General features: G+C 38.2%; 2 protein-coding genes across 7 annotated transcripts in view; one reads left to right on the forward strand and one right to left on the reverse strand.

The window, feature by feature from the left end:
* LOC111874166 (WD repeat-containing protein 34) overlaps positions 1–3,199 on the forward strand; it is a 13,718-nt gene extending 10,519 nt beyond the window's left edge. For 2 of the 4 annotated variants that reach the window (XM_023869421.2, XM_023869423.2), the window contains exons 10-11: positions 1,957–2,257; positions 2,823–2,908. In XM_023869421.2, the coding sequence (XP_023725189.1) occupies positions 1,957–2,035 (79 nt within the window). In that variant the 3' untranslated portion in view covers positions 2,036–2,257; positions 2,823–2,908. Of the gene's footprint in view, positions 1–1,956; positions 2,258–2,822 lie in introns of all 4 variants that reach the window. The other 2 variants (XM_023869422.2, XM_023869424.2) reach the window with 2 other exon arrangements.
* Positions 3,200–3,477: 278 nt separating this feature from the next.
* The window catches only part of LOC111874165 (synaptic vesicular amine transporter), a 136,670-nt gene continuing 115,423 nt past the window's right edge, over positions 3,478–24,724 (reverse strand). For 2 of the 3 annotated variants that reach the window (XM_023869419.2, XM_023869418.2), the window contains exons 3-14: positions 23,318–23,497; positions 21,596–21,746; positions 20,137–20,195; positions 17,262–17,345; positions 15,926–16,108; positions 15,695–15,796; positions 14,904–15,078; positions 14,047–14,098; positions 13,273–13,456; positions 11,784–11,917; positions 10,259–10,324; positions 3,478–6,873 (exon numbers count right to left, since the gene is read on the reverse strand). In XM_023869419.2, coding sequence (XP_023725187.1) covers positions 6,805–6,873; positions 10,259–10,324; positions 11,784–11,917; positions 13,273–13,456; positions 14,047–14,098; positions 14,904–15,078; positions 15,695–15,796; positions 15,926–16,108; positions 17,262–17,345; positions 20,137–20,195; positions 21,596–21,746; positions 23,318–23,497 — 1,439 coding nt within the window. In that variant the 3' untranslated portion in view covers positions 3,478–6,804. The remainder of the gene's footprint in view (positions 6,874–10,258; positions 10,325–11,783; positions 11,918–13,272; positions 13,457–14,046; positions 14,099–14,903; positions 15,079–15,694; positions 15,797–15,925; positions 16,109–17,261; positions 17,346–20,136; positions 20,196–21,595; positions 21,747–23,317; positions 23,498–24,724) is intronic. The other variant, XM_023869420.2, reaches the window with a different exon arrangement.

Here is a 24,724-nt window from a genome sequence, read left to right on the forward strand (position 1 = left end):
AGGCATTTCAGCAACTCATCACACAACTAATTTACCACCCATTCACGACCCCGCCGCAACGTAATCTGTAGGCTCTGGTAGGTTGCGCATGAGATCACGGCTAGTGTGACATCACCACACTCAAGTACAAACAGATAACAGTCACAGCTGACTGTCCACAGTGCGTGGACCTGCAAGAAGACCACACTTTTCTCGGGCCATTATCTCCGTAACCGTTCAACTTTGGACATAGGTGTTTTGGGTTATATCGGCATACTTTAACATAAGGAACACCCTCCCGAAGTTTGGTCCATTCCTCCTGGGACACCCTGTATAGCTCCATGTATTCTTAACCTCAGCACTAGATGGGGGTAAGCAGTGAGCTTCATGCCTCCAGAGCTGCTGGTACCCATTGGATAGGGTGCTGGGTGGGTCCCAAAGCTGGTCTGGATGCTGTGGAGTAAAGAAAAGCTATGCCCAATGACCAGTGAACCCAAATTCTTCACTTTTCTGAGCATTCCTGAGCTCATGTCATATCAGCTGAGCTCATTTATACTTACCCTTTCAGTGCAGTGAAGCTCAACTTATCTGATCGCATTGATTGCAATGTACTTTAAAATTTACAGCATATCATGTCATTAAACATGAATATGTACATATGTAAGTACCCAGTAATCTGTATCATTTTTAGCGGCATTTATGACATATTGTGTGAATGAGTTAGATCTCCGCTGACATGAAACGCAGACATTAATTACCCATAAGAATATACTAAATAAAAAAGGTAAAGCTATCCCTTTAGCATACCATGGAGGCATGGAGGACCATGTGAGAGACATCGAGGCTCCCACATTTTCTAGACATGTGGCAGCAGACAGATGGCGGCGAGGTTGTCAGCCTTATGCATTGACTGCCCTTTACCCCCAGAAAGATTCTTGGTACTCATTTCTGTTAGAGGCTGAGTAGACCCCAGGGCCATAGTGTGACTGGAAGGATTAGGACAATTAAAAATCCAGTGACCTCAACAGGAATCGAACCTGTGACATTCCAACTTGTAGCATTGTGCCTGAAACAACTACGCTACTGTGTGCCCCAAGGATATACTAAATTTTTATTGAAATTTTTTTCATGAGGTTTGAGGTTTTCAAGACACTGACTAGGAAGCTTAATCTTCCAGGGATGTGAGACCATGTACTGTCTGTGTGAAACACCTCTGAGCACACATCATATTCTGAATAGGCAACCTTATGAAAGGAAAGTCTTGTGTGCTCGAGACCTCTGAAATGGAGATTATAGTTCCCATCGTGTGCTGAAAACAGAATCTAGTAACTTTCTGATGCTGACATAAGGAGAAAGTGATGACACACAACCTCAAAGATGTTTTAGACACAATTAGATGCAATCTAGTCTAATAGGTAGGTACAAATTTTTTGAAGGAACTTGCCGAGTCCATCTTCCAAGGTAGAGCCCTAAAAATCGAGGTGGCATTATGTTGATAAATGTGTTAAATGCAGATAAATACAATGTCTTATAGCAACGGATATAGCAACTATCAGACCCCAGACCCCAAAAAATTATCTTTGATCTACACGCATTGAACCTATGTCTGCATCCAGTTTTTGGGTTCATGTTTTCATGTACCTTAAATTCCACCAACTCCATCACTATACACTGATCCCACCACCATGAAATAAACCAACAGGTAGAACCTAAAATGAGCACATACTTGGAAAGGTTGGTAATTATTAACATGTTACTGGGTACTTACATATTAAGTGACCCAATAAACTTCAGAAATGTACTGCCATGTTAGTTCTGTCAACCATAGAAATTAAACTGGGGGGGGGTGACCAGGAACCTAACCTTTTCAAAATGGAATCAAAGGCCTACTATTTTAAGAACAAAATCAAAAGTCTAACCTAATGTTATTGGATCACCCGCTAATATGTAATACCCTTCACTGTTTCTGGTTTACAGTCATCAGTTGGTCGGAGTTGGAGACATGAATGGAAGGGTAGTGGTGTGGCAACAACCCTCTTACAAGGATGACAAATAACTGCTTTGTTAGTATTAAAAACAGTTATGCCAAGAATTATTTACAAGTTCTAAACTGATGTATGAACAAACATGTTTCATCTGAGTGGACTGCACAGTGTCTACGGCTCTCCATAACTCATCCATGAGCAGAACTGCTGGTGATCATCTAGTTCTGGCTTCACATTGATATATTCAAAGGCATCACCATTGTTGTCCTAGTTCCATCCACCTGCATCAACAGGTTCGTGCTACAAGAAATACATGATTATGCATAAAATGTAAAGAGTTCTATCTTTTGGAGTATAACCGCATGTAAAGGTAAAGTTATATATAAGCTTAATTAATTAAGCACCATGCCATGAAGACATATGGGGGAGTATAGCTCCACATTCTTGACCTCAGCACTAGATGGAGGTGAGAGGTCAGCTTCATGCCCTGGCTACTCTGTACCTGGGGAAAGAGCTCCAGGTACCCACTGTGTAGCAGACTGGCTGGGCCCCTGAGCCTGTCTGGATGTTATGGAGAACAGAAAAAATCTCTTGCTCCTTGCTGGGAATCAAATCCCAATTCCTCAGTCATACAGACCATAGCCTAGTTGTTATTCCAAAGCTATCCCAGTTTCACTATAACACCTGCAGTCCGCTGAAAGTCAACACTATCCCGGCTCGTTAGACTACAGTAAGAGAGAGCAATTAACATTACACACTTTTCATTTTTTACATTGTTATTAACATCATCATTGTTATTTCTTTGAGCCCAGATTGCGTACATGTGAAATTAATCCAAAAATTCTAATTCCCTTTCAGGTCATCAGACTGCTTAATGTTCTGTACAAAGAAGTTGACTGAAGCAGCATCTTTGTTCAAAAGCTGTTTATAGCTATGACGTCAATATCATCATATAATCTGTTCCGGTCTGTTCATTTAAAAACGAACGCAAATGACAGTTACGTTCGAGAAACTTCATATGAATGATAGTGTGTTCCAGGGATCAAAAAAGTACTGCAATCTTTTGCAGCTGAAATGTTTTAAATGTTCATGGAGTTCAGTTTCTGTCTCTTTGCTCATGTTTATGCTACTACACTGGGTAGACATGTTTAAAATAAAAAAAAAACCTTCCTTGAATTAATAGTGTGTCCGACGCAGAGCTGTAAAATAAACCACTGGGGAAGATACCCATCTCCAAAGTACTTAATTCATTCAACAGCAATTGATGCAGTCATCTGATATCAGATTCCTCAAAATACTGGAAGCAGTCACTTGTCTTGCTCTTCTTTGATTCTGGAATCTCTCCACAGGATCACCTAAATAGGAAGCTTCCAGCATTAAGTTCCTGAGTGATGGTAACAGTCTGTAAATACTTCGTGGTTCTTCAATGACCTCGTTGATATGATAGGAAATATAGGGATGATGGCTGTGTTTTATTTTTGCAAATAAATACTTACGCTGAAAGACAGGGTCATAAAGAAGAAGGGATTTATTGGACATTTTAGTTGCCATTTATTTGCACCACATTTCAGCAAACACTATAGAACATTTGAAGCACTCCATTTACAAATGCCACGCAACACTTAACCGGATATTTATAAGGGGAAGATGAATACTCTGCTTATATCCCCACATTTAATATTTATCATAAAGAATATATAGTTAATATAATATATCTTACAGACGAGCCCCTCAGCTCTCAAACTTGCCACCAGATGGTGTTAAGTTGATGCTGCTCGTCATGTAAATGTATTCGGACCCAAACCAGCTGAGCGCATTAAATGCGCAGCAGAGAGAAGAAATATTTTAGCTTTGTCTTGACATTTTATTGTCTATTCACAAAGACAATTCAGAGAGCAGTGAGTTCAGCTCGTCTGAAGAAAGTTTGTCTTTCTTTAAGTTTTTTTAATTTAAAAAAACAACCTCAGCATATGTATTTATACAGAGTAGAACATAAATAAGATACACAACATGCTAGTTTTACATGCACAATGATAAGTGTATCTCTTGATTGATTTATTAATTACAATACACAAAATTTGGCTAACGCCACAAAATGCATTGAGTCATATACTTCTGTTTCTCTTGGCATGTAGTAATTAGATGATGGAAACAAAGTCTGGTTTGACCGGTTTGACTAACACGGCATTTGTCACGGCAAAGTCGTGGCAGAAATATGAACTGAGAGGTTAGCCCAGACACAGTCATGCACAATACAACAATTGTTGCTGATATCTTGCAATATCGAGATACTGGCAGATGCACAAGAGTCTACTAAAATGTCTTGATCGATTTTACGATCATCAGTGTTGGAGTGATAAGAGCGCTTTAGTCTATAAATCAATGCGCAATTTGATTCCGAATTAGAAACGAAATTGTACGTGGGTGTATTTTTTAAATTGAACCTTATAGTAATCGGATTTTGTGCAGCCATTCACAAAAATCCTTAGTAAGGACACCCATCTTCCAGGTGTAAACCCGGCATATGCATTATGCAATATCAATGGAATTTCAAATTTTATGCACTCTTATCGAAGTCGCTTTCGGTGGGTTAATGGGATTAAAATGCCCATATGCTATACTAATCATCATCCCAGATCTACAAAGCCTACTCTAGTCTCAACGAGAAGTTGATAAGGTAGAAGTGCGATGTATTCGCAACATACTTTTACATTTATTGAAAATATGGAAAAATAAATATTTTCAGATACTAAATTTTATCAAGGGAATTTTTTTAAAACCATTCTTAATTAAAATAGATGATCTGATATCTTTACAGTCAGTTGGACATATTAAAGGACTTCAGACACTGATACGGCGCTTGTTTGATGAATTTATGGAATATCTGGAAGAGGTATACATACGTAAGTTGTGATATGTGGGTTTGGTATGGTAATGCAAATTATTTGGCCATGGATAAATTTAATTTGCTTGCAGATAATATGAAGACATATCACTGGCCAATGAAAGCATTTAGAGGAAATGAAGAATAATGAAAAGTACCAAGTTTTGTTCCACTGAGCTACCCTGTTTTTAGGCTTTTGTTGTGATATTCAGCGCTGTTAGCAAATACAGAGCTCTCCAAACAGTAAATCTTCAATATCTAAATATGGATAATTTTTGATACAGGTCTAATAACAGAGATAAAAAGGCAATTTTGTCCTTGTGTCTAGTTAAGCACAATGCTATAAGAATTTCTGGAGGATTGGAGGTAAAGCTCCATGCATTCTTAATCTCACAACTAGATGGAGATGAGTGATTAGCTTCATGTCCTGACAGCTTTATCCCAGGGAAAAAGCATGCGATACTGGCTGGAGAGGAGGTTGAGTGGAACTTGAAGCTGGTATGGACACATTGAAGAAGAAAAATCTGTCCTCAGGAGGAACTGAACCCCAATTCTCTGGTCATCCTGTCCGTAGCATAGTGGCTGTACCGACTGATAATGCCAATTCTCAACAAAGTATCTTAATGAAATATTAAAATGTTTTTTATTAGGAGAGGAAATTGGAATTGTGTACCAGAATAGAATATTTGTTAGTAATCATATTATCATGTAATAAACAAGTTGAAATAAATTTCTATCTTATTGTCTATATTCAGTGGTCAGCAGCATTTGTTGTAATACTTCTGGTACACACTTTAAATATTTATAAAAATTAATTCCTTAATGCTAACCAACTTCTGAAATATGTAAAGAATAAAGCTGTACCAGCATCGAGACAGCCCTGTGTACGTGGACAGCCACAATACAGACATTATCCATAGAGAATAACTATTCAGAAAACTAACAATGACGTTTAATTAGGTCTACATTGTTTTGGCTCATGTATTAAAAAAAGAGTTGTCCAAAGCTGGTACCTCATAACGTCTGGCCTATCTGTGAATGGGGAAAATTTCATCATAACTTGCTATCACATTGAAACATTAAGAACAATAAAATACAACACAATATGATAGCCCAGTTTGGACAACCCTCATCCATGAGAGAAAAAATGTTTAGCTTCATATTAAAGTCAACTATTGGAACACTTCATAAATGCCTTATTTGAATCAATTCTGTTTCTTACAGATATACAGTTGTTGTGGGGATTAAGTTCATTGTGAAAACAAACTGTTGGAAAGGACTACACGCGATAAAATGAAGTAAATATGTCAATTTCAATGTGTGTTGCACTCAAAAGCTACAACAAATGAGAGTAGTACTGTTCTACAGTAGGAATTCAGTCAAATGACTAATTTTGAAATGATATTATATTTCTTTAATTTTTACTTGTTCAGAAATAATGAAATCATGTTTGGAGGTCTCTGTAAGGCGCATCTGTACCATTTCTTTATATTATGTCTTTAAATAGTTATAGTACATGATAAATCCGTCTTAGATTTAATGCATATTCATTCTATCAGCATTATAAACCTTTCTTCTTAATCGGGTAATATTATTTTACAGTTTCTCTGATCGGTATATTCATTCCCAAAGTTGCATGCACTGGAATATAAACAATCAATCGACAATATATGTGTGTATATGATATTTCACAGTGCATACAAGCATATTCTTATAGTGAACAGTACTTGTAAATTTATATTATTTAATTCGGGAGTTGCTCAATAGTAAATAGATTGGTTTTTATATAGGCATTCGGCCAAGTTTATCGTTATTTGATTGACTGACGCAATGCGAGCATTTCTTGTATTTGTGAACTGTTCTCATTGAGAACACACAACGAAAGACAAATTCCAGCATTTTGGGCTGGGACACCATCTTCAGAGTGTGGTATAAATACCGTGACAGTAATAATGTTTACTCATCGTCATCTTCATTCTGGTACGTCACATATCGTACTGAAGACTTCTCTCCAAGGATCAAAGACTGGAATGAAATACATAATTGTTACATATGATGTTAATCTGTTCCATTTCTCAGACCATCAGAAAGCGAGCAAAATAAGAAGGGGGAGCCGAGGATAAGAGGAAAAAGATGGAGAAGGGCAGGAAATTGGGCAAATGGAAGAAGATAACGAAAAAAATGGAATTGCTGTTTGATATCACTTTCATAAACCTACAGTAAACCATTACTACGCAAAAGTTGATTTGTTGCGTCTGAAAGAGTAAACGTTTTAGGTTTACTAATGGCAGGGCATGTGGTTTACTGTTCCAGCCCAGCACTCAAGTCAAATGGACAACGCATAGTTTTCTCAGGTGCCATAGAAAATATTTCTTGTTTAATGCAAACAGTTAAAAATACAAAATGGGAGTAGAAGCTATATGGACCCATCCCATAGATCCTATGTGGAGGTAGGTACGGTCAGTAAAAGAGTAAATGCCACCCAAAAGTCAAGAAATTCCGTTTGCCTAATAAAAACACAGTTTTAACTTTTTCATAACTTGGTCACAATAACAAAAAATTCCCATAGACTGTGACTTAGACTGCTGTTGTTGCCATAGTTATTAAGAGAAGAGCCAGACAGAATGTAATTAAAGTACAGGGGATGGACAAAAATATGGAAACACCCAACAAAAAACACATTACCATGATTAATATGGTGTAGGACAAACTCTGACTTGCAGAACTGCTTGCAGTCTCTTTGGAATGGATAAATAGAGGTCCTGTATGATTTTCAAGGGAATCTTTTACCATTCTTCCTGCAAAACATTGGCAAGTTCTGTTAACGATAATGGAGGTGGATAGCGCGCACGCAGATTGCTCTCCAAAACAGACCACAAAGGCTCAATGATATTGATATATAGCGATTGTGGGGGCCATGGCAGACGTGACGCTTCATCTTCGTGCTCAGAAAACCAGTCCTGGACGATGTGAGCTGTGTGAACACACGCATTGTAGTCTCGATAAATGGCATCACCATTGGGGAACAAAGTTTGCACCATGGGCTGGACCTGGTTGTCTAAAATGGTCACATAGTCGTTGACAGTGAAGTGACCTTGCAGGGTAATGATGGGTCTGATAGAATACCACAATATGGCTGCCCATACCATGATCAAACCCCCCACCATGTTTCACTTTTGGCAGCAAACAATCTGGATCGTAAGCTTGGGATGGCGTTCTCCAGACGTAAACTTGGCCAGAAGTCAGAAAGGTGGACTCATCCAACCAAATGACCGTCTTCCATTACTCCATATCCAGGTTTTATGACTTCAGCACCACACTCTCCTCATAGTGGCATTTTGATCACTGATGAGTGGTTTTCCCCCTCGTTGGTGTCTCCACCTTATCGTGGTGAGGGGGTTTGAGTATGCCAAGGACCCTGAGAGTTATACCAGCGGTAGCGTAGCTACTGGCAGGGCCTCCCTTGCTGGACAGGTCAAAGGGTAGGCATCAGANTCACTTTTGCAGACGTAGTTTTCTTATTTTTTGTCGCAATCCTACACAATGTTCGTCTGTCTAGATCACTCAACACACATTTCCGTCCATGCTGGTATTTATCGGATGAGGTTTTTCCAGTCCTGTATGCCGTCATAATCTTGGGTACTGGGCCTCGCGAAACACCAAAAACCTCGGCTTCCTTGGTTACGGAAGCACCCACCATACATGCCCCAACAATTTTCCCGCATTCGAATTCTGTTAGCTCTGACATGATGCACTAAAAACTGCACAGAACACTGTCTCAACAACAGATGAAGCTTGCAACGTATTGTGGAGGTTGTACAGGTAGTGCTATTGGGCAGATACGACGTCGTCACCTACAAACATCGCTAAAATAAACACTTCAATTCAGGCATACATTTCACAAGGTGTTTCCATATTTTTGTACATCCCCTGTAGTATGATATCTAGTCACAGCAACTGCTGTGTTGCTACTGTTTTTTGATTACAGAATGGTAGTAACGTAGTTCACATTTATATTTATTGCTATGTAACATACTTCTATGGCTGTCAATTAATGATCACGATTTGAATGAAAGAGCAGCAGTAAAGAATGCGTCTCAAATCAACCTTCTCAGGTGGCAACTTGGCTGATCTACGCTGTCACACCGTTCTCTATACACAAGCCGTCTAAGATGTCTATTCCTGACCAGATTTCCACTCATGGCAGGAACTTTGGACTGCTCTCAACACCATCTCATCCAGATAGAGACATATTTCTGGGCTTACAGTGACTTCATACTGAAGTTGATCACCAGTATCAGTCAATTTCTCGACTGTTACAGGCACCGCCAATCATGGGTGCTTGCCGGAGGGAGGCATCTGTCTCTGCCAGGATTTAGAAAAACAAATGAAGTAAAGAAGAAAATATACAAAATAACAACAAACCCAATTATGTAAGCAAATTTTCTGGCTGCTGGAATAATGAATAGCAAGGGAAACTGAAGAAGCTAGGAGAAAATCCTGCCCCAGTGTCACTTTGTGACCATGAATCTCACATGAAATTACTTGGATTAGAACCTGGGCCATTATGGTAAGAAGCTAGTGTGTGTCTGGACCATGGTATTGCCTCTTTTGTGATAATATTGAACAAATAATAATATTTACTTCATGCATAAACTTAACTATGAAATGTGGCTGTTTACAGGGCAAATCATAAAACACAAACTCCATCTAAATAACAGGCTTATTTAAAAATTTGATTGATACTTCAAAGAAATAGCACCAGATATCTGTTCGAGAAATCGGGTGGATATTTACATATAATAAAATAACAGATGTTCATAGTACAAACCAAATGAAACATATAAATGCTCTCAGTGGGCCAGATATCTAGTTACTGAACTTTAAGGCATGTACTGCATAGAATTTTGACTGTCCCTTAAAGGGTTAATTGATTACCTAATCTGTAATAAAATCTTTGTAAGAAATATTGCATATTTTAAATACTTACTTTACTTCTTGGAATATGTCTAACAGATTGCCATTAACCAATTTTATTGGGATATATTTTATATATTTAATTAGTTTTTATTTTTATACTTAGCATTCACATGCACTGATGCATAACATATAGGGAGTAGAAGAACATTGACACTGAATAAAATGAGCTATTCGTAGGGTTGAAAATAATTCACTAATATAGAAACAAATAAAACAAATCTTCCTCATATCATAATCTGCCAAGTGCCAGGTCCAAGATGAATCCTCAGACTTACAAGACCGAGTATATGATAATGTGCTGCCTGGTAGGAGCTCCTGCACAATGTGAGATGAGCATGGAGCAGCGGTGGAATGATGAATACCAGGTAAGAACCAAAGAAACTTGGAGATAAACACATTCCAGTGTTCATAAAAAATCACTCATAATCACCTGGGATTGAACCAAAGACTTTGCAGTGAGAAGCCAGTGCCTCACTGCTTGAGAAATGACGTGGCCCTAATAAGTAAATAAATAAACAAATAAGTAAATAACAAATAAGAAAAATAAATATGAAACTTAAAGGCTAATGATCTATAAGAAATATTCAGGTTTAATTTCAAAATAACTGTGAAGAGAAGGACTGATAACCAAGAGAAAATGGCAGGGTATAACACATTAATATAAATGGATACCATGTAAGCAAAGTTTAATAAACAAAAAAATAATTACAACAGAGAAGCACAAATGCTTAAGATATTATATTGGAAATACTGCAAAATGAAATAATGGCAGGGTATAACACATTAATATAAATGGATACCATGTAAGCAAAGTTTAATAAACAAAAAAATAATTACAACAGAGAAGCACAAATGCTTAAGATATTATATTGGAAATACTGCAAAATGAAATAATGGCAGGGTATAACACATTAATATAAATGGATACCATGTAAGCAAAGTTTAATAAACAAAAAAATAATTACAACAGAGAAGCACAAATGCTTAAGATATTATATTGGAAATACTGCAAAATGAAATAAGAGTTAAAAACAGAACAAAAAGTCTTAATCATCTAATACAGTTTCAATAAATACAACTAAAGATTAGTGCAGCAAAAAGGTTTCTCAACTAATTTTAAATTACTTATAACATTCAGTTCCTCACTTAAAGCCAACTAATACACAAATAAGGTATTATCTTAATTTTACGATATATTTATGAATAATCTATATACAAGGTGAGGGGATAATAAATTATTAATTTAGCTTCTGCTATAATTCTCATATTTAGATAAAATATCCAAACACAGAGGAAGCAAAGAGACAAATTATACAAATTAATATTGCCATGCATAACGTAAAATGTACTTCGCTATAAGCATGTAATATATTTTCCTGCCTCTTAAGTTTTGTCACCTGAGAAGTTTTTAATTTACAGAGCACTAAATTTTGTAGATTATGGTGCAATGCTTATTGAAAATTCAGTGCGGTCTCTCTTCATTTGTTACACAAAGGTTCATATATTTTTCAACTTCCCTCTCTTCTGTAATTTATCCACTTTTTATGATGTTACTGAGGGCTGTTCCTACTGTTATTATTGTGTGTTTCCTTACAAAATTTAGGAAGTAAACTATATAAAATTTTGAACAGTTGTGATTGGATCAACATTGTTTGAAAGATTCCTGAGGCCACAGAAAGAAGCCCCATGGATGATAGGCTTCCCCCTCTCTACCTAGTTTTGTATTTCCCTCCAGCCCCTCAGACCTATGTCAACAAGTCCATTACCCTCGTTGATAATTAAGATTACCATTAAGATTACACATTGGCTAGACAACACGATAATGTAGGCAAGTACATTTGGGGGAGAAATGTGACAGTTGGAGGGAGATTATGGAAGACTCTAATTGATGGAACTTCTTTCTGTGACCTATGACACTGACTGTAGACTTATTGGATAGTTATTGGCATCAGCACCTTCTTTTCTTCCTTGGTTGGCGGATTCCGCAGCAGGTACATGAGCGGCGCATACAGGAAATTCAGGATTGCAATGCCGAACAGCATCCACTCAAAGCCAATGGTATTCACCAGTGTGCCACTCAATGCAGGACCTACAGAACACAACAAAGATTGCAAAGTTCAAGAAAACCATGTGATTTGGCAACTTCGTCAACTCTCATGCAATGCAAAGCAGGCTATGCCACAGGGTCATCACACCATATTGTTGTTTTCAAACTCTGAATGCAGAAATATATGGGTCAGGATGCTCAAGAAAGAAAAGGTGAAGGAAAAGAAGATGAAGAGGAAGAGGAAGAAAATGATGAGGAGGAGGAGAAGGAGGAAAGAAACAGCAACAGCAACAGCAACAGCAACAGCAGCGACGACGGCGACGGCGACGGCGACGACGACGACGACGACGACGACGACGACAACAACAACAACAACAACAAGACTACGGCTAGCACTAAAACTGGAATTAGACTGAAATTAAATACTAGGCAATAAAATAATAGAAGTTAACATGACAATGGTGTAACGCAGTAGAATTTAGCAAAGCAAAATGTATCTTTGAGGGAGATGTTATGTTTACTGAGAACGTCCAGAAATCTGCACATATTGTTTACAGCTGTGACACACATTGTTGAAGGGCTAAGTCTTGAGACATTACTGCCCTTAATGGTGGAAAAGTCTCTAATTTGCTTAGTGGTTACACAGAGGCCAGCAGTTTCCATAATAAAACAACAATCAATTTTTTACTTGGAAACGTTAATAAGAAATATAGTGTCAAGATTTTGTCACCTGGAATAAAACGTTTAAAAATGTAAGTAATTCAACATTGATTCATTATTATAAAAGGAGTTGGGCCGAATAAGTCTATTATAGCATAAATTTGCAAACTTCCTTTGTATATTTTCCAGCTTATTCGAATCTGCTAAAGTAAGGTAATTCCAGACAACAGACATGTATTCAAGCTCTGGCAGAAATAAGGTAATATATTGTCACACGTATGTTTGTGACTATAGACAGGATTTTGGATAATTGAATTCAGATGAGCAAAGTGATGAAGGAGTAGAATCAAGAGGAGGTAAGTAAAGAAAGATGAAGAAGGAAGGGGAGGAGAATGATGTGGTGGAAGGGGAGATAATGGAATAGGAGAAGACAGAGGAAGAAGAGAAGATGGAGGGAGAGGAGGAAAAAATAGCTGAGGAGAATAAAAATAATAAGAAAAAAAGAGTAAGGGGAAAGAACAGGAAAATAATGAAGAAAAAGAGAAGACCTTTTCCTGATGTCTAGCCTGAAAAGGCTATGCACTGACTGAGCTATTAGTTTCTAAATTCTCAAGCAGAACAAAACTCTTGTGGACTGGTGCCTTCTGACATATTTCCTGATGAAAGTAATTAACAGGCAGTTAAATAATTAGCCTACATGTGACAGCCCTCAGAGAACAGTACTGAATCTGACTCACCTATAGCAAAACCCAGGCAGAATGCCACATCGCCTATAGCATAAACACTGCCATACACTGCAGTGTGACGAATGTCCACAAGGTAACCAAGTTCAGGCATCATGGAACTGTCCACCATGCCAATCGCAAAGCCAAGTCCAGCATTTGGAACAATCAGGTGATTCATATTGCGTGCCAGAGGAATCTGACAACACAACAAGCATGACAGTTAACTGTTATTTGTGACTTACAAAAGACGTTAGTTGCATCCAGAAAGACAGAAAGTGTAACATATAATTGTTGTGGTTCACAAAATATGAAAGTCAGATTCAAGACAGACAGCATATGTGATGCATACTGTTTCTAGTGACTCACAAAATTTACAAGAACTCTGTACAGGTGAGCAGTGTGACAACACAACTAATATGAAGCAAAGACATGCACATGGTTCACAAATGCTAAAAGCGTAAACTGTTCATAACACCTTAAATTCTTGGAGTCTGGCTACAGCAGTGTTTCTCAACAACAGTGATGTGGCCTGGTACCAGGCACTGGCCCTTGTATTATAAAGACAGAATTTACCAGGCTGTGGTCTCACAAAGGTCGAGAACCACTGCGCTGCAGAGTACAAGTGGGTACACTGTTCCCCATCTTAATATTCACAGTTGTCAAATCATGAATCTATAAAAGGATTCAGTTTCTGAAATGTTGTGGATAGAAAAAAATTTGAGAGGATACACAACGTCCAAAATGTCAGCCACATAGACAAATCAGTAGGACAGGACAGATACTTACACACATGAGGCAGATTCCAATGATAATGAGCCCTAGAAGAGATGCCAGCCATCTGGAATGAAGACGTTTGTCACACGTAGGTTGAGCATCAAATATGAATGTAATTTTAAATATCTTGCATTCATGTAAGTAAAACAGATTAAACATTAAGGGAACAGAGACTGAATATGAATTTAAAGGGCAGCTGTCTGTCAAGACCTTGTGGTATTTTCTCCTGTCTGACTTCTTTGGAACATATGTGTTCTTACTACTTGTATTCTTAAACTCTAAATTAAACTAAGCTGAACTATTCCCAAATTTTCATCAGATTTTGATAAAATTTTAACCAAAAGACCAGAAAAAACGATAAAGATGAAATGTTGACTAAGAGCCATAAACATGGACAGTATGAATCGATTAAGATATCTGAAAAAGGCAAATATGTATAAACTAAAATACCTGGAAATGTTCAAATGTAAATCAACTAAGAGGCCAGAAGCATGCAAACATGAATCTATTAAAAGATCATAAAATGGACATGCATGAATCAACTGAGAGACCTGAAAATGTACAAATATGGATCAAATAAGAGACTTGAAAAATAAAAAAATATTAATTCTGGAGATATTGACCGAATATAACTGACAGTTTACTTGAAGACCCAAATGAAGTTGCATACCTTGTGTATTTGCTTGACAAATACCAAAATTTCGTAAAATTATTTGCATATTTTCTAACAGAACCCAATACAACTGACTTCTATTTGGGAGACTTCAGATTTCAATCTTAATAAGAGAATCAGCTGTCTTATGTGAGACTTTTCTGTGGTTCTATATTCCTAAGTTACAAAAGTGGGAGTGTGGTGTGGTGGGGTATACCGTCCCATGCGATGCCCTAGTGGCCCAAAAAGGTTGGTGCCGATCAGGTAGGACACACTGGCTGGGAGGAAGGTGACGCCCTGTTTCCAGCGGCCAGCATCCATGGTGTCCATCATCCAAATAGGCAGTGACGGTTCCAACATTGCGATTCCCATGTTAGCGAATGTAATGGCGCCTGTAACACATTAGCACATCATCTCACCTGAAGTATTCACAGTAATTATCTAAGCAGATTAATGGTAAATGGACAGCTTATTTAAAGACACTGTATTTAATATCAAACGTGGCTGACTAACATTGATTTCATTGCAGCAGCTATGGGTATTACAAATTAGATAAATTATTTCATTTATTTAAATTACTCAAATAATGCTGTATGAACAATATAACTTGTTTATTTATATCTATTTAATAATAGTTCTGATAGAACAAACTACATAATATTGACTGACAGGGTGAATAGTGACAATGATGCAGAAAGGACGTGAAAAGAAGCATTTGCGGCCTAATTTGAGGTACTGTCCCGGGTTTTGCTTGGAGAGACTGTCAAAAATAATGGAAACCTCATTCAGGAAAAGCTGGTCTCTGATCAGATTTTTGAACCCATGACAGATCACAATGTTATGCATTTGACCATGACATTCAGAATCATATTATCACCACCATTATTATCACCATCATTTTCTTTATTCTCAATGCTCCCTTCTTTCGGAGACATACGTTTGTCTCTATATGGTGAATACTCGTATTTCAATCGGGGTATGAAGGGCATAACAGTAGGCATGTGTTACCTGCAGCCACTATGATGTAGGGATCCATGATGAGCGTCTTGAGAGATGGAGGGTCTGATTCCTGCTTCACCACGCCAGGCTGCAGCATCAGCAGCTGTAGTACTGCAACATGATTCCAAAGGGTGCATTCCATAACATTGCACACAAAATTTAAAATCTACTTTCAAACAGTTAAGAGGTTATTTCAGGGAAGTGAATCCTTGCAAGGAATTGGTGATAATTTATACTTACATCCATCTCCTAAAGCCAGGGCTGACAGAACAAGGAAAGGTGCAGACTTGCCAACAAACTCATACATGACACCTCCGAAGGGTGGGCCGATGAGCACCCCCAGCGCCAGCCCCCCCAATGCAATTCCCATGGCGTTGCCTCGTTCTTTATCATCAGGATAACGTTCTGCCAGCATCCCCATTCCTGGATTTAGGTTCCAAGTTTGAGAAAAATAAGGTAAAATAATGAGTACAATGACAGAAGTCGATCAAGTCAGAAGTCAGAAGTCAAGCTACAGCTTGACCTCCGTAACACAATATTGGCCCCTAAATTTGTTCTATATTCTTGTGATCAAATATAACTCAGTTCATAGTTCTACCACTAGAATAGACAGAGAATCTAACATTAGCTTTCCACAGTCCTTTTTAAAACTGAATAATAGTGTAAAATATTAGCAGATAAATACATTTTTCATCTGGGGATACGTCTGCTTTCTCTGTCAATAACACAACATACAGCAGCCAAAATTCCTGAAGTCACACAGTTTTTGAGATAATTAAAGAAAATCAATATGAGTACATATCTCACCTTACATATTCAACACTGAAACATGGCCCTCTGAACGCAATCACAATTAATCACAATTAAAGAAAACAAAAAGAAGGAAAGTGTATACTGAGTTTAGTCTGCGTTGAAATCAGATTTGTTTCATCCTTCCAATGTAGTGCCCTGTTGCAATATAACTCTGAAGTGTATGTCACACAACATTTAAATACAAATGTCTACTTTTACTTAAAACCATGTAATAACTGCAAATGAGTTGCCTAGTCACTCAGTATATGAAATTATGGACCTTTCATCTGCGCAACTACATTATATAATAGTTTGCTATATATTTATTTATTAAATGGTACAGGTTTCGATCATGGTGGCCATATGCAGTATATAGTTTTGACTTTTAACTAAGTTCAATAAGTATCAAGTGAATAATCACATGTGAATTCAGTGTTTATTTATTATAAGGTAGGGTTCATCACAGGTTTAGTAACTCAGTTTATATAATAAAACAAAGCACCTTTAGAATTATAGAATATCGCTCACCTTTCTCATATTAGCTGCATTATATTTTCTTGTAAATAGTATGAAGATCATTTATAATTCCTTCTGCTGAGTGAATCTGTAAACTGTACACTGTACTCATACTTCCACAGCCTAGTTATAATTTTTAGGTGCATATAATTAAGACAGACTTTACTAGGGTACTGTGAAGTCCTATTATATACCCCAAATGCGAGGTAAGGAACCCGTACTAAGTTTCTGACATAAGGCAGAGTATATTTGAAATATGATCATTCACCTGAAACACTGGAGCAAGAGGAGCCAATGCCTTGGAGTGCCCTTGCCAGAAACAGAACACTGTAGCTGCGCCCAAATGCAAAAACTGAAACAACACAGCATCTACATATCAGATTACAGTGACAGTTGCTGCAAATAAGCATCTCTATTTAGAAGGGCCCCTCTTCACATGGAAATATTTGCTCAGCTAGTGAAAATATCGTCCATTATTTATGTTAACAGAAGGTTCATTGCAGTTTTCACAAGGGGTTGCCAACCAGACCCTATCCTTAGCCAGTTCAATCCATCCTATACCCTCCCACCCATCTCCTTTAAGAACAATTTTGACATTACCTTCCTATCTATGTGTAGGCTTTCCAAACGCTTTTCTGCCTCCATGTTTTCCCACAAAAACCGTGTATGATTTCCTGATCCCTTTCATATGTGCTACATTCCCCACCCCCATCTCACGCTTCTTGATTTTGTGAAGATTTTCATTATATAATTTTCTCATCCCTTCTGTTATTTCCTCCCTCTTAGGTCCAAATATTCTCCTCAACTCCCTGTTCTTATTCAACATGGTCTAGGTTCTTCCCTCAATGTAAGAGACCAGGGTTCACACCAATATAAAACAACAGGCATAATTGTAATTGTGTATATCTTAGTGCTTCAGAAATTATGATGCACAATCATTTACCTGAACCATGTCTGAACCCAAGATTTCTGTGTTTTTAGTAAGGATATAAAACCATGCAATAATATTTATGGATTTCCAGCCCTCTTGAAATGGATACATGGTCATGTAAGTAGGGCTGCCATAATGAGATTTTGGGGCCTGGGAAAAGTACATTTATAAATAGATTGTGTTTTGATGGAGCAAAAAATAATGCTCAAGTGAGGCTTGAGGTTCTCAGGGTAGTGAATATGAGATGTGATACCGTACCGTATAATCTGATAAAAGCTCACCGGCGTTTTGGAAGAAAATACTGCCTCCTTCTTCAAGGTCAAGGAGCAAGTACAGCAAGCAAGCAGTAAAGAGTTCCTTCTGCCTGCTTACATGGCTTAACCTTTGACCCTGATGATGGAAGCAAAAGACAGTCACATGAAAACTTTTCCAAAATTAAATGATGTCACATCCAAAAAGACAGTACTTTCAATGTTGTTTATGTGTATTATTATATTTTTATTAAAATAAAAATTTCGTTCTTTAAGTCATTAGTATTTTTGGATGACTGGCACATATTATGCTGCCGTCCATCAATGAAGTAATGACTTCAAAGAAAACAACATTGGTCTGCAAATGAAAGTTTTTTCTCAGCTTCATATTTCATTTTCTTTTACCTTGAAAAGGAAAATGAAAAAGCAGCAGTTTTCATTATGGTATGAGGTTTTCATGTACCTGAGGATCAACCAGTTCATGATGAGAGTGATGTGTTTCATTTGAAAGTCAAAGAACCTCTACCACTTCCGTTTCCTGTTTGCTGTAATTTCATTACGGCCAGAGTGAACACCAATTCCAATTAAATTTTCATTGATCCAGTGCATCTTCCATCATGATGTCAAATTGGCTAATGCAGTGTTATACACTCTGTGGCCCACGATGGAATATAATTAAATATTTTGCTGGAAACGCTTTCACTGTCAGTCTCTAGTTGCGTGAAACATGCTAACATTATAAAAAACATACATATCACGACATTATAAGATAGGTTATGGATACTACAAGTTGAACCAATTCAGAAAATCATTTTAAACTATAATTATCTAAGCCTAATAGATCTATAGGAGTATGCATGACTTGGACTGACATTAAGGAATAAAGTTCATGTAGTGTGAACATAACAAATGCACAAAAATGGTGTGAACAGCTAAATGAAATAGAATTATTTATTTTTTATCTAACAACACTGTCAGTAGCTCAGACTACATAATATCAAATGGAAGAATGATAAGTAAACAATAAACTGGAAATAATTTTAATGGAATTGGTCATGGCCTAATTGTGATAGAATCCTGGAAATGTCCTGGAGGGACTGAGGAAAACCACGAAAAGCCACAGTCAGGATAGCTGGCATGATAGGAGAGATTCAAACCGGGGCCACCCGAATATAAGGCAGAAGCACTACTGCATAATCAACTTGCTGGGTTAAGACAGACATATTTGTGTCAGAGTTCCTGTGCTTATTAATCTACAAGCTACAACAATGTATGGAGGAGTGAAAGTAGAGCTCCATGTATTCTTAACTCAGGCATCAGATGGAAGTGTATGATGATCTTCATGCTCCGGCCTCTTTATTCCAGGAGAAAGAATCCCGTTTCCATTGTACAGGAGACCGAATGGACCCCCAGAGACAGTCCTGATGTCAAGGAGAAGAGAAAATCTCTTGCCCCTGCTGGGAAATGAACCCCGATTCCTGGTCCATGCAGCCCCTAGCTAGTCAGTTTACCAGTTAAAGTGTCCCAATTTGTTCTTATGGCCTAACAATTATAATCAACATTAAAATTTAAGATTCCATTCACATTGTCATCTGTTAGGTGTGTATCAGCATTTCGGAAGAACATATTGCCTTCACATTCAGGGTAGATGCCTAAACCAAGCATGGAAAGAAGTGGTATGGTTATACAGAGGGAGGACAGGACTTGGGTACTGAGTGGATCAGAGTTAGGAGAACAATGTAGAGAAAACTGGCTCTTAAAAGGGTCATTTTCAATGGCAGAGTTATTGGATGAAATAATGGCTCTGTGTGAATAAAGAGGAGATGGAGGGAAGTCAGGTGAATTAGAGTAACGAAAAAATGGCCCTCTAAGAGGCCTTTTTTTTTGGTTCAAGAACAGAGTGTGTTGGAGAACACTTCATTCAGACCTGGCCACTGTATAGTAAGTAGGTCATGACTTACTGAGTGTGGACAAGAACATGATGATGAATCCTGTGAACATGGGTATACTGTAGCCAATCCTGAAAGAAAACAAAAACTACATTTATAAAAAAAGAAGAAAAAAACAGTCAAAATCACTTTAACATTCAAGAACGAAATTAGGTAGAACTGCAAGAGCAAAATCATGACCTAGAAGATCAGGTTCTGTTGAAATATAACCGTAGCGTTACTATCGAAACCATACTGTAACTTTCTTTTCATCAGCGACATATACATAAAAACAACTTTTGGACCCCTAATTGGGCAGTGAATCTACCCAAGACCTAAGGTTGGTACATACAAAGCAGTGAAATGCTGTGGCACATAAGCTACAAAATGCAGATAGCTGAATGAAAGCAAAATATTAGACCTTTTGTTGAACAGAGATGAGACTTCTATAATCATCTGATTTTAGGAGTCTGACATCACAGTATCAGCTAGATTGGAGCATTCACAAGTGCTAAGGGCATTTCTGTTGGCAGATAACGGACATGTGTGTGTGTGATAGCGACTGTTTGTTTATAGGCTTTTTGTTAAAAAAGAGCAGAGTTGTAATTGGAGGTCACACCTGTCAATCTACATATTCATTAACTTAGACTATTCAAAGGATTTAGATTAAATTTTGTACTGAGTATTTGCACTAAATCCTGCTGGCCGAATTTAATTTTACAACTCATTAGTTCAGTATAAACCTTACTTTACATGAATGCATGTAAAAATTGACCCATTTTGAAATTATTGCAATGGTAAGTTGGAAAATAAGATCTATTAGCCTTGCCATGTTTGTCTGTCTGTCCATTTGTAAGAACTCGAGAATTGCTGAATGGATTTTTGTAAATTTTGGTATTGAGAAGTTCTAAAATTTGTCAGTCCATTCCAGCTTTGGTTAAACTCAGAGAAGAGTAACAAATAATTACATAAAGGCCCACACGCTTTTCTGCGCACACATCGAGTATAATGGTTTAAATATTTATTGGAACGAAAAACGTTTCGAAAGTAGTTGTAGAAAGAAATTAAACCTATCTTATGTCTGATACTTTTTTCTCTAAGTCTTACCGTTTTCGAATAAATTAAATAGAAGCGCCTGTTATTTTTGTCTCATTTTAACCAAAATTTGAATGAATAGATGAAGTTTACTTGTACTTTCCGGTATTGGATTTCATGGAAAATCGCTCTGCGGTTTTCATGTTATTGCATGCATACAGATGGAACAAAGGGAACGCGCATGAAGAAGCAGACTCAAGGATATAAATATCATATTATTCACATATTAGCTAGAGAATTTGGTTTAAATTCCTTTACTCATTTTAAGTAAAAGCTGAATAATGCGTTCATGTTCACAGTGCTATCAAGTCACAAGATGACTGAAGTGTCGGTCTTAGTGGCAACATCGCAACTAGGCCGCCTTCACATTTGAAAGCAACAGTAGGAATTGACTTGCCTGTGAGTTAGAGGTCCCACGATGGGGTTGGCCAGCAGCTGCACGAAGGCTTTAGAAGCGAACATCATTCCAACGGGCACGGTCTCCTTGATCAAGTCCTCATGCCGTTTCTTCTGCAATGCCTGCTCTGGTGATAATGTAGTCGTGATGTCTGCAACAGCGGAATAACGAACCTAGGTATGGATAGCTACGAAACAAGTTCTCTTTACTGAGAGGCAACGCGTGAATAGATAAGCTTAGATATAATTGCTGTCTCAGCGGCCTCCGTAGTCTAGAGGTAACGTTCCCACCTCATGACTCGTGGTACGCGGGTTCAAACCCTGCGGAGGTCGTGGAATTTTTAAGGGCGGAAAAATTCAGGGAACAAGTCCTCCGGGAGGGACTTTAAGCCGTGGGTCCCGTGTCGTAGCTTTACGGCACGTAAAAGAACCTCATATCTCCAAAGGAGGTCACTGAGCTAAATTCAAGGACATTTCCCGCCCAACAGTAGTCTCTAACGCCTCTGATAGATGGGGGAAGCATTATAGATACCGCCAAGCCAGTAGAGGCCGAACTCGCTGGCTCGGTCGGGACTGATGGTACGCACCAATATCGGTAGGGTATAGAGACTGGTAGAATATCATAGAGGGAAGCACAATGGACCAATACTGGTCTCAGTGCATGGGGAAACCCACCCTCTCCAATAACTAACTAACTAACTAACTAATTGCTGTCTCCCTGCGGCGTAGACCTTCTTAGAAGCTAGTAGTAATTAAGATGCTCAAGGAATTTTCTGCTTTTTATAAAACAGGAAGGTTTATGATCATGTTCACAGGAGCCCACCAATGGACTGTATCCTTAGCCAGGTGAATTAAGTCCACATCATTCATAACCACAGTCCACTTATTCACTTATTTATGGTTCATTTTCATATTATCCTCTCATCCATGCCCAGATCTCTACAATGGCCTCTCTACTTCGGGCATAATGATAAACTTTTGTATGCTTTATGTACCACCATTCCACACTCACTGATTTGATCGTCCTAATAATATCGGGCGAGGAGAAAAAGTTATGAAGCTCCTCATTACGCATTTTTTTCCAGTCTACTGTTACTCCCTCCCGCTTAGATCCAAATACTCTCCTCAGCGCCCTCTTCTCAGACATACTCAGTCTACGTTCCAAGAAGAAATACCAAGTTACACACCCATACAGAGTGATGGATAAAATTATAATAGTTGAACTTAACTTGATTCTTCCTGGTCCGTCACATTAGTAACTGCATATAAGATTTTTTTATTGCTAGTGGGGTGGGACTAAGTCCCTTGTACTGCGGCCACTTCTGGCCTATTGTACCAGCCCCAGATGATAGGTGAGGGTGATTGTGGAGCAATTGGTGGAATGAATATTGGCAGGGGAAACCGAAGTACTCGGAGAAAACCTGCCCCAGAGCCACTTTGTCCACCACAAATCCCACGTGACCAGACCCGCGGTGGGAAGCCAGCGACTAACCGCTTGAGCTATGGCGCGGTCTTGAAAAATGAGATTCTCAACCATCAACCAGTGCGACTGATAAAAGTTGTGTTTTTAATTCTTAATCCTCTACATGTATTGATAATATCCTTCTGAAGATGGTCGTTTTGATGAAAACATGTAAAGGATGGAAAATTAAAAACAACTTCTATCAGTCACACTGAACGGTTGTTAAACGTCGTAGTACGAGTAAGACTTTGGGCTACTCACTAGTTTCGAAGGCTGTGCTGGCTGGTTCACTCAAGTTACCCGATTGGCTGTTGCAAGGCTGTGGGGGTGCTGGAGTGGTCACTGTGGGGGTGGGGGTGCTGGTGCTGGTGGAGGTGGTGCTTGAGACCATCGACTCGTTCGGGTGTCGGATCTCGTACAGAAACTCCGGTATTATGGGAACTGAAACAAAGGAAACAACATATGCGATTTGAGTTACCTCAGGACTAAATATTAGATCATCGCATTCTGAGTTACGATACTGTTTGGTGTGATAGGTGGTAACTGACGTTTCGGAGAAACAGCGCAGGAGATAAAGTTGGGAAGTGGAGACAGCAGGTTCTTCCGAAACATCGCTAACTGCTTACGAATCTACATTGTGTCATAATTCAGATGACTACTACTATCACCAATTTCAACCATCAAGACAGATGTAACAGGTCCCTCCGAAACGTTAGTGATCACCAGGGCCCGGATTTTGATGACCTAAAAATATTTAAAAAATGGCTGAAAGAAATACAAAAAAATTACTTAGAAAATCATGGAAAATGCAGAAAAATGACCTATAAATTGACCGAAAAATAAAAAAAAAGACCTAAAAGTTAAAAAAGAACCTAAAATGTATAACGTCATGGAAAATGTACTAATTGTTTTGAAATGTATTTTTAATCTCTAGTAACACTGTGAACTCATCGTTACTCTTTTAAGTTCGTCCTCGTTTTTATGTTGAATATTACGCAATATATGATTGAATTTGAAGCTAAATGTTTTAATACGATTTTTTCTACAATGTTGGAACGCTTATCAAACGTACATATACGGTGTATGTTCCACTATTTAAGTTCCACCTCATTCAGAGTTGCAATAGACGACAGTCAACATGTGGAGATTCTCGAAGCTGAGTGAGTGCCTATTGTCCAGCAGCACATTCTTGTACTTGGAGAAACTCCTTTCCACATCTGCAGACACAGTGGGAGCGTATTTGAAGTGTACCAAATCACTAGCAGTAAGTTCTTCTTCAATACTGAGAGTGCTGAAGGACTCTCCTGTCAGAATTTGGCACCATTTTACCAATGTCCCCTGACACTTTCTCCAAATCACTGGCTTTTTTTTTTTCGCGAGAGCGAGCAAATCTTCTAGCGTTGCTCCTTACTCCTGCAAGCATTTGATTCGTTCCATCAAGGAACTGAAATTGCCTTTATGAACGCCAGCTATCCTTCAATTTCGCTGCACGAGACCTGTTCCTAAGAAGCTCTAATTGCCCTAGTATCTTCTGTCTTCATTGACTCTACAATGTTTTTTTACTACCTGAAAATGATAGCAATAGTAAATTGTAGCATCAATCCACGTTCCCCACCTTGTGATGACAGGTTCCGGGGCAATGGAACACCAAGAGCCATAGATTTAAAT

This window comes from Cryptotermes secundus, unplaced genomic scaffold (genome assembly GCF_002891405.2).
Source record: "Cryptotermes secundus unplaced genomic scaffold, Csec_1.0 scaffold26, whole genome shotgun sequence".
In the NCBI taxonomy this organism is placed as follows: domain Eukaryota; kingdom Metazoa; phylum Arthropoda; class Insecta; order Blattodea; family Kalotermitidae; genus Cryptotermes; species Cryptotermes secundus.